General features: G+C 36.3%; 1 protein-coding gene across 1 annotated transcript in view; it reads right to left on the bottom strand.

Annotated features, from left to right (window-relative positions):
• The window catches only part of MYO3A (myosin IIIA), a 184,033-nt gene that overhangs the window by 82,109 nt on the left and 86,837 nt on the right, over window positions 1-15,087 (bottom strand). Inside the window, exons 12-16 of the mRNA XM_036460222.2 lie at window positions 13,446-13,550; window positions 13,258-13,341; window positions 7,598-7,800; window positions 5,592-5,690; window positions 5,396-5,510 (exon numbers count right to left, since the gene is read on the bottom strand). Coding sequence (XP_036316115.1) covers window positions 5,396-5,510; window positions 5,592-5,690; window positions 7,598-7,800; window positions 13,258-13,341; window positions 13,446-13,550 — 606 coding nt within the window. The remainder of the gene's footprint in view (window positions 1-5,395; window positions 5,511-5,591; window positions 5,691-7,597; window positions 7,801-13,257; window positions 13,342-13,445; window positions 13,551-15,087) is intronic.

Below are 15,087 nucleotides of genomic sequence, written 5' to 3'. Positions count from 1 at the left end.
AAAAATATCTTCAGGAATATTTTTCATTAATATATAAATATTCATTCAACCTTACCTAATACTAAACAAACATGTAAATTCACTGTACCTCTGCTACACCACCAGCCAATCAGGAGTGATATGCAAATTAATCCAACAAAGATGGCAGTTAATTTGCATACATAGGCGCCCAGTGACAACATATAGGCTTCAATGTAGGCAAGTGTCACTATGGACCATGACATTAGCCCAGGCTGGGGGATGTGGCACTACCCATTCCAGTCCTAGGAAACCCAAGATGCTGATGCCCCTATTAAGAAAGAACAGAGAAGGCAGGATGGGGAAGAGCAGGCTGGGGCTGTTAGTACAGGACCAGATGCCAACAGAGACTATATACCAGATAAATAGGAGTGGGTGGGCTCTGTAATCAGCATTTGCAGCTGTTTAAAGGCATATTAATACTTCTATATGCTTATTTTTGCAGATGCCTTAAGCAATAAAATGACATGAACAGTCTGCAAAAATTAGAATGAAATTTAATAGCCTTTGATTTGAGTCATAGATAGTGACTCAGAAATAAACCACTTATCTGCCCTCCTTTTACTGATAGTTAGAGCAGAGAGGTTAGTTATTGATCTAAAGATACACAGAGACAAGCAGTGCCAAAGACTTTAACTCACAGATATGACTCATTACTATAGAATTACTTTTATTTTAAATAACTGGCTTTCTTTATATTGTCATTCCATTCAAGTAATCAATGTTGGTTGAATTATAAAACTGTAGAATTATAATTTATGTATTTGAATGAAGACAATTAGGCATCATATGATTATTTTTAAATTATCAAATGAATACATGCACCTCCCACCCTGACCAAAATTATTTTTATAAATGAAGTTTTTCACAGAAATTCAACACTTTGTGTCATGCTTTAAAATACTTTAACATTTTTTCAGCCAAAGCAGGTTTGGCTCAGTGGTAGAGCATTGGTATGAGGACTGAAAGGTCCCAGGTTCAATTCCGGTCAAAGGCATATACATTGGTTGCGGGCACATCCCCAGTAGGGGGTGTGCAAGAGGCAGCTGGTTGATGTTTCTCTGTCATCAATGTTCCTAACTCTCTATCTCTCTCCCTTCCTCTCTGTAAAAAATCAATAAAATATATTTAAAAAATAAAATAAAATACTTAAACATTTTTTCAAAAATATTATTTGATTATAACTAAAGTCATAAATGGTAATCCAAAGAAAATGTGCCAGATTGTGATTTTAGACTATCATAAAAAAATAAGCAAAATTAAAGGATAACACACACACACACACACACACACACACACACACACATCCACACCCTCAGATTAGACGTAAGACATGACTTTCTACAAAGAAATAAAAATTTCTGTCATGACACAGCAAAAAATTGCCTCAAAATGAGTTGAATCATAAAACTAATAAAAAAATTTTTTTAAAAAAAAACTTTGGCAGGAAAATGACCTGGTTTGAAAAATTTTGGAGTTTTACATTTTGTTATTTTTTGAGGCTATTCCATTTTGATTTTCCTGAATTGTGCTGAATAACAAACGTACAAGAAACACAAACTGTGGGAGCTGTCAACACCAATCAGAGAAACATCAGGATATGAAAACAGAAAAAGAGAGACTTTATATTGGAGAATCTCCACAACTGTGCTACAGAAAACTGTGAAGGCAGCAAGCTGTGCTCAGAGGAGTGAGAATCGGGTCACTTTACTTGATATTGAAAGTTGTCTCTTCCCTAAATGGAACTGAAGCAGCTACAGACAAAGGACAAATCCAAACAAGCCAGTGGGAAAACAAAACAAACAAACAAACAAACAAACAACAAAAAACAGGAGTGGATTTCATTCTACTGCCTCCAAACTGTGTCAGTCTGCCCTATGAAGTCAACCCCTGCTTTAGGCAGTAGACCCCGTATCGCAAGAGAATCATCTTGAACCAGACTGCACCTTCACAAAATATGAGCAGTGACTATGCTTCAGCTTCAGAAAACAGCTGTTATATTTCCTTTTATCATAAGCTAGCTGAATGTTCAGATGTTCAATAAACAGAGTATGTTGACATTTGGAACAAACAGTTTTAAATACATAAAATCTATTTGTCAGTGGATGCTAACTGCAAGACTGGTTTCATTTAATGCTACTAAACATTGCTCTACCAAGCAAGATAAAAGAGTTGAACCAAATATAAATGAAACATTGCCTCTAATGAATGGGGCTTAGAAGTAAACAGACCAATTAAAAATGATTCACTGCTTCTAAGATAGCAACCTTTTTGGGGAGGGAATTGGTAAGAAGGTCAGCTCTTCTGATGACAAAAAGCAGGGAAAAGAAGTACAGAGGCCCAGAGCCTGGTCAGAGCATGAGCTGCTTGCTTGGTATACAGGATGCTTCCTTTTGGAGGATGTGCTCAGTTCCAATACCCTCTCCTGTTCTCTCCTCACCACCCAAATAAGAGTCACACCACAGTCTAAAGGAGCATCTACCACTAGCAACATTCACCTTAAGATCAAGGATTGGAGAAAAGGTGAATGCTGTTTTGTGTTTTTTTAATTCACTTTACCCCTAAATAAACTGTATCCCCCAATGCTTACATCGACAGTCTCCACAGGTGTAAGGTGTGGGTGAGGACAGGGCTAGATAGAGCTTTGAGTTTGAAAGGAATGCAACAGAAGGGGAGGAGCCAGATTTGAATTTGAATTTTGTCCAGGGGAAGTGAGGAGGATGCACCTAGAAGTGGCCATACCCAAGAAAGGATTGGTGTCCATACAAAGCTAGGATTAAACTAATTAGTATAACACACGGGGCTGTGAAGCAGCAGATGTTCTATTTTTATTCCTTATGCAGCTAACCTAAGGGTAATGTCATGCTGAAACACTCAGGAGAGGACAAGGTCTTGGTTCTTTGAACCAGAATGAGAGCAAAAGACCCAACTAGCTATTGACAATGCTTGGGACATCAGAATAGAACATAAGAATTAGACTATGTCTGGAACAGTTTGGCATGTGGAACCTTCTGGCATGTCTCCCATAACTTATCTGAAATCTCTGGGTGGTGATCACATGTCACCTGGAATTTGGCTGAAACTCATGTCTTTTGAGTCAATGACTTCCTCTCCCAGAACTGAACCAAATACAAATACATTTAATTCATTAGTAATAAAAGAATCTATTTCATTAGGAAATGTATTATGGTTATCTCTGATTCCCAATGATACAGTTTAGACCTCCTTCCCAAAAGGTAGTTAGGTAAGGTTAACAGCACAGTTTTCATCCTAACATGATGTCCACCACCTCACGGCATATGCACACCACTCCACTCTTTACATGAGAGATCCACAATGAGTTCTACAAGCTGAGTAATCTCTCAATTGTCCAACTTCTATTCAGTCCCCATCATTTTCCTCCCAACTCTCCAGCAAAGACTACTACTGGTCAAGCAAACAAACTGGCCTCTTTAAAACCAGGCTTCTCTTTTGCTAGGAAAATTTTTTATAGTAATATATTACAGCTAAGAACAGAGTATAAGATATTCCCCACAACCTTCAGAAATCTATGAAACAATGGATTCTTTGTTCCACTTGACAGCCTTAAAACTATTTAATGCAGCAATGGAGAGAAAGGTCCAATCATCTTTTTTTTTTTTTTGTCCCGAGAGCACAGAATCCATGAGTTTCCTGATTTGAGTTATAGAGTGACAGCCTGAGTCATAAGCTGAAAGTTCAAAGCAGGGTCCATGAATCTATACAGAGAACACATCATTCAGGGATTACACTGGTCAGGTTGGAGCCTTTACTTCTAAACCAGAAAAGTTACCTTACTTTTCAGCTCAAGACTTCCTGTGAGTAGATTATTTGACTAGGGATGTATTCAACCTTGGCTTGCCATTGAGTTTACAATATTGCTTCCCACTTGTCCATATAATTCACAGTTTGCTGGCAAAAACTAAAAACTCTTTGGAGAAGTCATGGCAATGATTCATCTCTGGTCTCAAGAGGGGTTATTTCTCCTTAGGTCCCCTCAACTTCTAATTCCCATCTCTATACAACCAATTAATTCATCTAGAAATAAGAGCAATGTTTATTTACAACTCAAAGAGGGACTCGAAGTTGTGGGGCCATAAAGCAGCTAGGTAGGGAGTCTCCCTATCTCTTGGCTGTGGATGAGGCCACGCTAGAAACATTAACTCTATTAGGTGAAATGTTTTCTGATGGACAAAAATTATCCTGATTTACCTAAACACCTCCTTTATGCAGGGCCCTAGTTTCTAGTAAAAAAGATATACACATGATCAATCAGTACATGAAAAGAAGCTCAGTATCATAAGCAATTAGAAAAATGCAAATCCAAACCACTTCACACCCACCAGGATGGCTATGATAAAAAAGATACAATAAATATTGGGGAGGAGATGGATAAATTGGAACCTTCATACACTGCTGGTTGAACTGTAAGACTGCACAGCTGCTTTGGAAAAGTCTGGCAGTTCCTCAAAAGGTTAAACTTTATGCCCCAGTAGTCCCACTTATAGTTATATACCAAAGAGAAATAAAAACTTACTTCCACATAAAAAATGTACACCAATGTTCACAGCAGTACTACTCATAATGGCCAAAAAATAGAAGCAACCTAAATGTCTTTGAACTGATGAATGGATAAATAACACATGGATAAATAGCCATAAAATGAAATATTACTTAACAACAAAAAGAAATAAATATGATACATGCTACAAAATGAATGAAGCTTGAAAATGTTATAGCAAATGACAGAAACCACTCCCAAAGGATGAGATATGGCATCATTCTATTTATGTGAAATGTCCAGAATAAAGAGGTCCATAGTGATGGAAAGCAGAGGTTGAATGAGAATGCAGAGCAACTGCTCATAACATTTTTCTTTTCCTGTGAAAAATTTCAAACATGAAAATATTCTAAAAATGATGATGGTGATGGATGCAGCCATCTGTGAATATACTACATATAATTAAAATGTACTTTAATATGGCGACTTGTTTGGCATATGAATTATGTTAATAAAGTTGTTCTAAAAAGACTACTAAAAAAGAACATATAATAAGAGCACATTTATGAATTTATATAAAATTTAACATATGCAGGAGATGCAAATATAAGAAAATAAAAGATTAAGAATAAAACCAAATTCAATTATATCTTAAGGCCATTGTTTCATTTTCCATAAAGTAAATATCATAATTCTAGTCATTTTATAAGGTTATTTGAGTAATTAAAAGGATGACCCATGTAAAACCACTTAGCACATTGCTTGGCATGCATTAATCACTCCATAAATGCTAACTCTTGCAATTAGTGATGATAAAAAGATATTTCCTAATGGGGTCCAAATGTCGTTCTTACTCACCTCCATTGTAAAACCTATGACTTTGAAACATTGCTCAATTAATTCATATTGAGATTTATAGAAACTATTATTCATCATGTCCTGTATTGTTCTGAGGTGGTCATTTTGTAGATATCTGAAAATATATGAAAGGATGGATAAAATCTAATGTTAAGTGAAAAGTGTTATTTATGAAACATAGAAGCTGCTGAATTACCTGGGAGGCTTGTTTTCAGGCAATTTGTAATGGGCTAGTTTCTTCTTTTCAGCTAAACCAGCATAGATGTAGTAAAAAACATGGAAGTTCTTTTCTCCACTTAAAAAAATAAGACATTTTTAATAAGGTGGTTAGTAAGATTAGTTCTTTAGGGCAGCTAGAAAAAAGTTAATTCATAGCATGCTTAATATATAATCTTAATTGTGCAATTTCCTAGCATTTGTCCTATGATATTTTAGTAAGCATTCACGACAAAAATTAATTTTATGATTACAAACCCAGGCAACATTGCCTACCTCCAGAGTTTATTGGATGTGAATGATGCTTCTCAGAACCCACTATGACTGGTGCCCTCTAACATTGTGCACCATGGTGGCACCATCTAAATCTCAAAACTTTGCATCTTAGGTAGACTTTACCCAAATGCTTGAAGGAGAGAGTCTTACATAATTATGAGAGCAGTAAAGATTGTTCTGAGAATGAGTTAAATCTCCACATCTGCATAAGACCCCAAAGTGCCTCTGGGTTTGGGTAGCAAAGGACGTAAATGCATTTCCATTAAGTTCTGGATACAGGGAACACATCAATAATAGGACTGTAGCTGCTATTTACTGAACATCTTCAATATTCATGTCCGTGCTAGATGTTATTGTAATCTTCACACAACTATCAAGATTGCTACTTCTAATAATTTCTTACACTGATGGGTTCTTACTATGTCTTATTCACTGTGCAAATACCTGACAGGCATTATCTTAATGGACAGGTAGGACCATTGCTATTTCCATTTTGAAGATGAAAAACTGAAGTGCAGAGTGATTAAACATTTCAAATCATACCCACAATAAGTTCCAGAACCAAGATCCTACATGAGTCTTTAAAATTTAAATATCTTATCTAGAGAGGACCAGCATATCACAGAGCCACAATTAAAAACTATATTTGTCTAATATTCTTTCCTTCCATATATTGAATTGAGGACCAAATTGAGGAGCTATACTCCAGACAACTTATATTCATAATTTACTCACTTTTGAAGGAACTAGTGGTCCAGCCCACAAAATTCGTGCACAAAGGGGGGGAGGGCCCCTCACCCAGCCTGCACCCTCTCCAATTGGACATTCCTCTTGCAATCTAGTACTGTTGGCTCCTAACTGCTCTCCTGCCTGTCTGCCTGATCATCCCCAACTGCCCTCTCCTGCCAGCCTGATCTTGCCTCCAACTACTTTCCCCTGTCGGCAAATTTGGTTCTGATTGGTCGGTTTCTATGCCAGTCAGCATCTCTAGGCCTGATCAGTAGCCCCCACAGAGGCCAGGAGAGAAACAGAGGCACGGCTGCATGCAAAGACCAGAGAGAAAGAGAGAGGCAATGGTTTATCAACAGTTGCCACAGAAGCTGCGGATCAGACCCTGACTCTCTCTCAGGATCTCTCTTTGGATCTGATCCACAGCCCCCACAGCAGTCAGTGCTGGGTCACCACAGCAACCCAGACTGACTGCAAGACTGACTTCTGGTGTTTGGTCAAGCCTTTGGTCGGTTGTTACGGACCCTGGGTTTTTATATATTAGGATAATAATGTGCTAATACACAGTAAGAGCTTATGTTCCCATGAAGTTAACAGATGACAATTTACTACAATGCAGATATATTTAGCATAAAACCTATAAAAAAATGAAAGATTCTAACTTGCCACACTTAAAAAATATATATAACAGATAGAGTGGACATTTGATGTGACCACAGTTTCCTCTTAAAAAAAAATTTTTTTAAATCATTAGGCCAGAACAGAAATTGTGTTACTCAGCTACAAACTAAACATTCAGCTATGACTTGCACACCACTGAGGGCAGTTTTAGATCACAGATGACAGATTCATCACTATGAAACATATATTGCTTATGACATGCCTGACTCCTGCAACACATGTGCTACTTGGGACACATGTGTCACTTGTGACTGGTGTGTCTTTTATGACACCTATCTTTGCCTATTTCTCAGAACTTACAGGGCTTGGTGGATAACTCGGGATTTCTCCAGTAGGTATTCATAAATCTGTGCTCCCACTACAGCTCCAGAAGAGGTGAATTTCATTTCTAAATATTTTCCAAATCGGCTAGAATTGTCATTTATATTGGTGCAGGCATTGCCAAAGGCTTCCACCAAATTGTTCACTTGTAAAATCTTCTCTTGAAGGGTTATGTTATTAGCCTATGGAAAATATTAAGATATATTTTAAAATGTATAAAATTAATTCTATATAATTTTCTTATTTGATAAGCACTTTTTCCAGATATAAATGTACCTGAGCATATTCTTAGTGTACTGTCAGACATTATGACCTGCCCTCTTTCTCCCCTCCCATATGTGTATTCACTAACTTGCTTCCTTAGAGGGGCTAAGAGATTTTCTGTACTTTTTTTCTATTCAAATATAGTTCTGCTCTGTACCTAACTTACCATAATAATTTATGCATTGTGAGGTATACTTCTTATTTTGTTATCCTCCTCCACCTGCTCAAGCCCCCATCCAAAGCTTCCCCAAAGCTTGAAACATTATCTTGCTTCCCTGGGAGCTGCTAAATCTGTAACTAAGGGAATCAAGATAATTTGTAAATTTGAAAGTAGAGAAAAGGGAACAATTGTGAAACCGAGGACATCTCAGAGAAGTGTAAATGCTGGGAGTGGAAGCCAGTGGAGGCCCAGTTGCCTGTCCCTGTATTTTTCCCTACCCCACCTCACATTCTTCTCTCCTCAAACAAGTGTAACTTTTTTTTGTTCTTTATCATTTTACTTGAAATATCATCAAGTAGAGATTTATTTGGATTAAAAGCCAACCTCTTTTAGAAAAGCATCCTCTACTCTGTGTTTCAGTCATCCATACTTGGTAGACATTTGGATCAAGTAGATTTTGTACAGTGTAATACTTTGTTGAGCTTGGCTGTGTTAAAGGTATGGAAATTTTATGTTTTAGGGAGAGGAGCAGTAGGTATTTCTGGAACATAGCCCACAGGGGAATGTAGAAGGGCTGGAGGGAGAATTCACAGTGAGGTTGAAGAGCATATTAGGACTTTGGGTATTTTCTAGAGGAGGAATAAAAGTTGAGAGAAGAGAGTAACAAGAATTGAAACAAACGTGGCTCGATTGAAGCAAATAGGCTGGCCTTACATCCATGAAAATGGTGAGGAAACATCTTCATCCATCTCTAATAAATTTCAGTCCTCTGATAAGTAAGGTTTTGCACATTACAAGTAAATATTCAATCCACCAAATATCCCATATTTGTATGTGATCAAGCTTTATCAAGAAAATAAGTAAAAGGCATGATCAAGTCTGATAAGGTTACGGTTCTGAGGGGTGTGTGTGTGTGTGTGTATGTGTGTGTGACCATCCACAATTAATATTAGATAATATATTCAGATCTGGGACAAGATAAAGATATTAGATGAAGTTTGCTTCCATCTATTAAAAAATCCATTATTGATAAGGACCTCTATCAGCCCCACAAATCAAGAATGGGACCCTGGCTGGTTTGGTTCAGGGGATAGACTAAAGGGTCCCAGGTTTGATTCCGGTCAAGGGCACATACCGTGGTTGCAGGCTCCTGCCCGGCTGAGGCCCTGGTCGGGGTTATGCAGGAGGCAACCAGTTGATGTGTTACTCTCACATCGATGTTTCTCTCTGTCTTTCCATCTCTCTTCCACTCTCCCTAAAAATCAATGGAAAAATATTCTCAGGTGAAGATAAACAAGAAAGAATAAGAAAGGCCCTTTTATTACAAAGGCTTGAATAAATTAATTCAGCTGTTCAACTCTTCTATGCCAGGATAGTAGGCTGTGTTTCAGCACCTTCTCCCTCAAAAATTACATCTAATTTCACTACACTTAAAAACCTTTTAGAATGACACTTATCCTAGTTGTAAAGAGAGGGGAAATGATGGGCTAGGGGATAGGAAAGGGGTTGAGATGACAGCCCTGACATAGCACCATCTGCCTGGTTTCTTCTGGCTCTTCCAGTCTTCCAGGGTTACAAGTCTGGTTAGTAGATGTAATGATAATCCACTGAGAAATGTATATTTCTGTTCCATACCAATACACATGATTGAAAATATTAAAACAAATTAATTGATATTTTAAAATCCTTACCTAAGGATATGTTTTCCATTGCTTTTCAGAGAGTGGAAGTGAGGGAAGAGAAAGGAGAAGGGGGAGGCAAAAGAGAGAGAGAGAGAGAGAGAGAGAGAGAGAGAGAGAGAGAGAGAGAGGCATCAAGGTGAGGAATACACATCGACTTGGGGTGAGGAGTGAACCCAAAACTGAGGTATGTGCCCTTGACTAAGAATCGAACCTGTGACCTTTTGGTGCATGGGCTGATGCTCTAACCACTTTAGACACCAGCCAGGGCTGATTTTCAATAGGAACATAAAAGGTTTTCAATTCATTATGTTGAAAAGGAACTATACTCAATTAAGCAGTTGTTTTTACACTATTAGGTCTAACCTTTTAACAGAAGGATTAGGTCTAGTCTTACATACATAGTACTTTGTAACACAAAATTCTATAATCACAGTGATCACAATACTTTTAATATGACTCTAATTTTAACTATGTAGATCATAATAAAAATGTTCACAGTGATAAGTTGTACACAATGATTTTTAAACTATTAGTCTATTAAAATTAATAAGAACACATGATTCTTGACCTATCTCATTTCAAGGGCTGTATCTAAAAAATCAAACCAAGTCTATCATCAATTTCTCTTTTTAAAAAAATTAAGATAATTAACATAAAGTAACATTCACCCTTTATGGTGTAAAGTTCTGAAATGTTTTTAACATATTTAATCATATAACCCCCACTAAAGTCCACAAATAAAAACAATTCCATCACTCTCCAAATTGCATCATTACCCTTTGTAGGCAACACCTCTCGCCATCCCTGGCCTGTGATAATCATTGATCTGTTTCTGTCTCTATAATTTTAAAAGTGCAAGAATGGCATATAATTTAAATCATACACTATGTATTATTCTAAACTCAGATTCTTTGAATTAGCATAATGCACTTGAAATTTATCCAAATCTCATCTAATAAGATTCATACTTTGCTTATAACATTTTGTTTTGTTTTGTTTTGCTTTTTTCATTGATTTTAGAAAGAGAGAGGAAGGGGACAGAGAGAGAGAGAGAGAGAGAGAGAGAGAGAGAGAGAGAGAGAGAGAGAGAGAGAGAGAGAGAGAGAGAGAGAGAGAGAGAGAGAGAGAGAGAGAGAGGGAGAAACACTTGTTCCATTTATTTATAAGCTCATTGGCTAATTCTTGTATGTGCCCTAATCAGGAATCCAACCTGCAATCTTGGAATATAGGAACAACTCAGTTTCCTGGCTGGTCAGGCATTTAATAGTGTTCTTTCATTCACTTGTTAAAAATTATTTGATTTCTTGTTATTGAGTCTTAAGAGTTTTTAAACATATGTCTTAAGGATACATGTCTTGTATTAGATATGTAACATGAAAATAGTTTCTTTGAGTCTATAGCTTGTAGTTTCACTTTCATAACAATATCAGTCAGAGAACAGAAATTCTTAATTTTGGCAAAATCCAATTTTTTCCTTTATGGGTTATGCTTTTTGTTACATCTAACAACTATTGTAGCTTCACAGTAAGTCTCAAAATCAAGTAATATTAACCCCCAATTTTGTTCTTTTTGGAAATTATTTGCTTACAATGGATCATCTGCCTTTCCATTCAGCTTGTCAATTTTTACCAATTGGGATTTTTATTATAATTGCCTTGAATATACAAATCAATTTGTGGAAAAGTGACATGTCAGTAACATTGAAACTTTTTATCCATGAATATGGTAAATCTCTCCATTTATTTAGGTCTTTTTTTATTTCTCTTATCATCTTTTTCTACTTTTTAGAATACAACTCTTGTATATGTTTTATAGGGTTAGACTGAAATCGTTCATGTTTTTTTGGTGCAATTGTAAATTTAAAATTTCAATTTCCAATTGATAATTGCTGATATGTATTAGGTCTAGTAATAATTAATGTCGTTTTCTAATATTTTTTTAATCGAATTTATTTAAACAATACAACAAAATTTAATCAACAATATAGTTGCCGTTGTTTTCTACTACTTGTGCCCAACGCTCAGGAAGCATTTTAATCCCTCTGTTGTAAAATTCTTGTGATTTTGATGCAAAAAATTCGGTCAATGCATTTTTGAGGCATTCTTCATTATTAAATTTTTTTCCAAGAAGAAAGTTTTGCAAAGAACGAAACAAATGGTAATCGGAAGGGGCAATATCAGGAGAATATGCAGGTTGAGGGAGAACTTCCCATTCCAACTGGCGCAGTTTTTCAGCAGTGATTCTTGCAGTATGCGGTCGTGCATTATCGTGGTGAAGAATTACGCCCTTCCGATTAATAAGCGTGGGTTCTTTTTCTCTTAAAGCTTGGGCTAACCTTACCAATTGGGCACTATACACTGCACTTGTAATGGTTTGGTTAGATGGTAAAAGTTCATAATGAAGAATTCCTTTAAAATTCCACCAAACACACAACATCACTTTTTTCGCATGCAAGTCAGGTTTTGGCGTGGGCTGCGGAGCCTCATTTTTGTCCAACCATTGAGGCCGCCTTTTCAAATTAACATACAGCACCCATTCTTCATCTCCGGTAACAATTTGCTCTAAAAAAGGCAAACGGTTTTGACGAGAGAGGAGCGAACTGCAAATTGTGACTCTTTGATTACGGTTGTTGTCGGTCAACTCATGAGGAACCCATTTTCCAAACTTTTGGACTTTGCCAAGTGCACGCAATTGATTGGAAATTGTTTTTTGTGAACAATTTAAAGTTGTCGCAAACTCTTGTTGGGTAATTTGAGGATTTTGCACCAAAAGAGCTTGAAGAGCTTCTTGATCAAAATTGGACACATGGCCTCGACCACTCTTGTCATCTAACGAAAAATTTCCCTCACGAAATTTCTCAAACCAACGCTGGCATTTTCTGGTGCTAACTGCATCTTGACCAAGAGCACTACAGATGTTTTTTGCAGCCTCACTTGCTTTTCTTCCTAATTGGAACTCGTAAAGCATGCAGTGCCGAATATGCTCTTCATCCGCCATCTTCTTAGCCCTAGTTTTGCAACAAAAACCAAACCAAACACAAACTTCTTCAAGCAAAACTTGTTAATTGCACTTCACACGTTCTGTAGATACCACGTGTTTGAAGGTTATGTCAATACAAGTCAACGCCAAGCAAGATTTTAAACGAATGTTTGAAAACGACATTAATTATTACTAGACCCCGTACTAGTATGTATGATATATAAATACAATTGGTTTTTATAATATTAAATCCTCTTTAATGTGCTAATGAGGAAAGGAGAGAAAGTAAATAAAGCATTCAGTGAGTGTGTTGGGACTAAAAAGAGACAAAATTATATTTATAAAGCTTTGCAACTAAGAGGGAGATAAGTTAGAATATCTTCATAACAGAGCATATGATTTTTATATTGCTTGTTATATTTTAAATTCACAAAGGATAACAATTGTGTTTTATAATTTTATTATTAAACACTGAATATTAATCTAATCAGTTATATTACGCTCTGATATGTAACAAATATTTCTATTAGGACAGATTAAAAAATCAACTGTACCTTTCCAAGCACTGTCAGCTGCTGAACTAAAAGATGAGCACTTTCAGTCTTTCCAGCACCACTTTCACCAGAAATAACAATGCACTGTACAGTGAGATAAGGAAACTGTAAGAAGACATTATCCTACAAAACTCAGCCGACACAAAAGAAGCTAAGAGAGGAGTTTCTAAGGATGTGAGACTCCTTACCTGATCTGAATTATAGGTTACCATCGACTGGTAGCCTAAGTCAGCCACTGCAAAAATGTGAGGAGGGTTGGCAGTTCTCTTTGCTCCAATATAGAGTTTGGAATGCTGAGGATTTTTTTAAAAAATCACAATTTATAAGGCTTTATTTCTTTTGTTTCATCCCTAGATTATTTTTACAGGCACAGCTCAAATTTTTAAAGCACAACATAAGCAAAAATTGAGTTTCATACCACCAAAACATTATACACATGTAACATAGACAACCCACGCTGAAATATATGCAGAATTCATGCAAAATTATGTAAATAAAACAACTGACACCAAATAGCCCAGAAATATGATAGAACAATCCTATATAATAAAAGGATAATATGAAAATCAACCGAACAGCAGAACAACCAGTTCCTATGACATGCACTGACCACCAGGGGGAAGATGCTCAATGCAGGAGCTGCCCCAGCTCGCAGGCCCCTATCGCTGGATGGGGCCTGCCGGCCAACCTCTTTGTCCCTTTCCCCGGGGGTAGGCTCTGATAGCACGATGGTGAATTAGGTGGGTGGCGGCTGGGGGAGGCAGGGCTGGCACACATTGCACGTGTTGGGCCTCTAGTATGCTGTAACATCACTCTGGCAGTAGCATTTGAAAGAAGACTCTTGGAAGTGCATACCACTCCAAAACAGAAGTTAAGGTTTAAAAATACTATTATTTCTTTAACATATTAAGTGCCAAGCCTGTTTTGCCTTCCTTTCCATTTCAGTCACCGTTGACTGACATGGCACTTAACATGTTAAGTAAAAGTAACAAGTAACACAATAGGTATAATTTTTTTTGACTATTCCTTGGATATAATAATGTCTGACATGCTCACTACTTTACTTTTCCCTTTCACATCATTTTATATACATTCTCTCACTTGATTTGTCCAAGATCATATAGTAAATTAATAGCAGAATTTGCACAAAAGCCCAAATTACCTAAAACTCAGGTCAAAGTTCACAAATTTGCCATTCTTCTTGTAAATTTTTTCACATATAAAAATAATTCTTAGGCATAGTATTCAATAATTTTTTGGATTACACAAATAGTTAGAAGAGAATGGGTCCAATTAAAAATGACCTCATTTAATTACAGAATACTATTCTATATTTAAACCATTAGGGGTTGAAAAAATGGATAATTATATATTCATAGTCATTCAACACACATGGTCTAATATTAAAAATGAATCAATATGTCCAAAGAATTTGTAAACTCACAATGAAAAGTTTTATAGCCATTAAGTATATTACCTATATAAATAATGTAATTAAATCTTTAATTCTCTGATGCTTTGATCAGAGGTAGATATTGAGCAGGGTCTTTTTTAGATACCTGTATATTGTTATGATACACAGTATAGAATAGTTATCAATAACTGTAAGTAAGTAACATTCTGCCACATATTCTTAGGGAAAGACCAAATATTTCAACCAGATTAATAATTCATTTCCTATGTTTTTCTATCTCTATGTTGTACAATAATTATTTAACTGTTTAATCAAGGTACTGAATAAAATGTTCATTGGCATAATATAAATTAATTTCAATATCTGAATAGTATAATTATTAGTACAAATAAGAGAATGCAAGGCACACCACATAC

The sequence above is a fragment of the Pipistrellus kuhlii genome, unplaced genomic scaffold, assembly GCF_014108245.1.
Source record: "Pipistrellus kuhlii isolate mPipKuh1 unplaced genomic scaffold, mPipKuh1.p scaffold_m20_p_1, whole genome shotgun sequence".
In the NCBI taxonomy this organism is placed as follows: domain Eukaryota; kingdom Metazoa; phylum Chordata; class Mammalia; order Chiroptera; family Vespertilionidae; genus Pipistrellus; species Pipistrellus kuhlii.
This window is presented reverse-complemented; position numbering and strand designations above follow the sequence as displayed.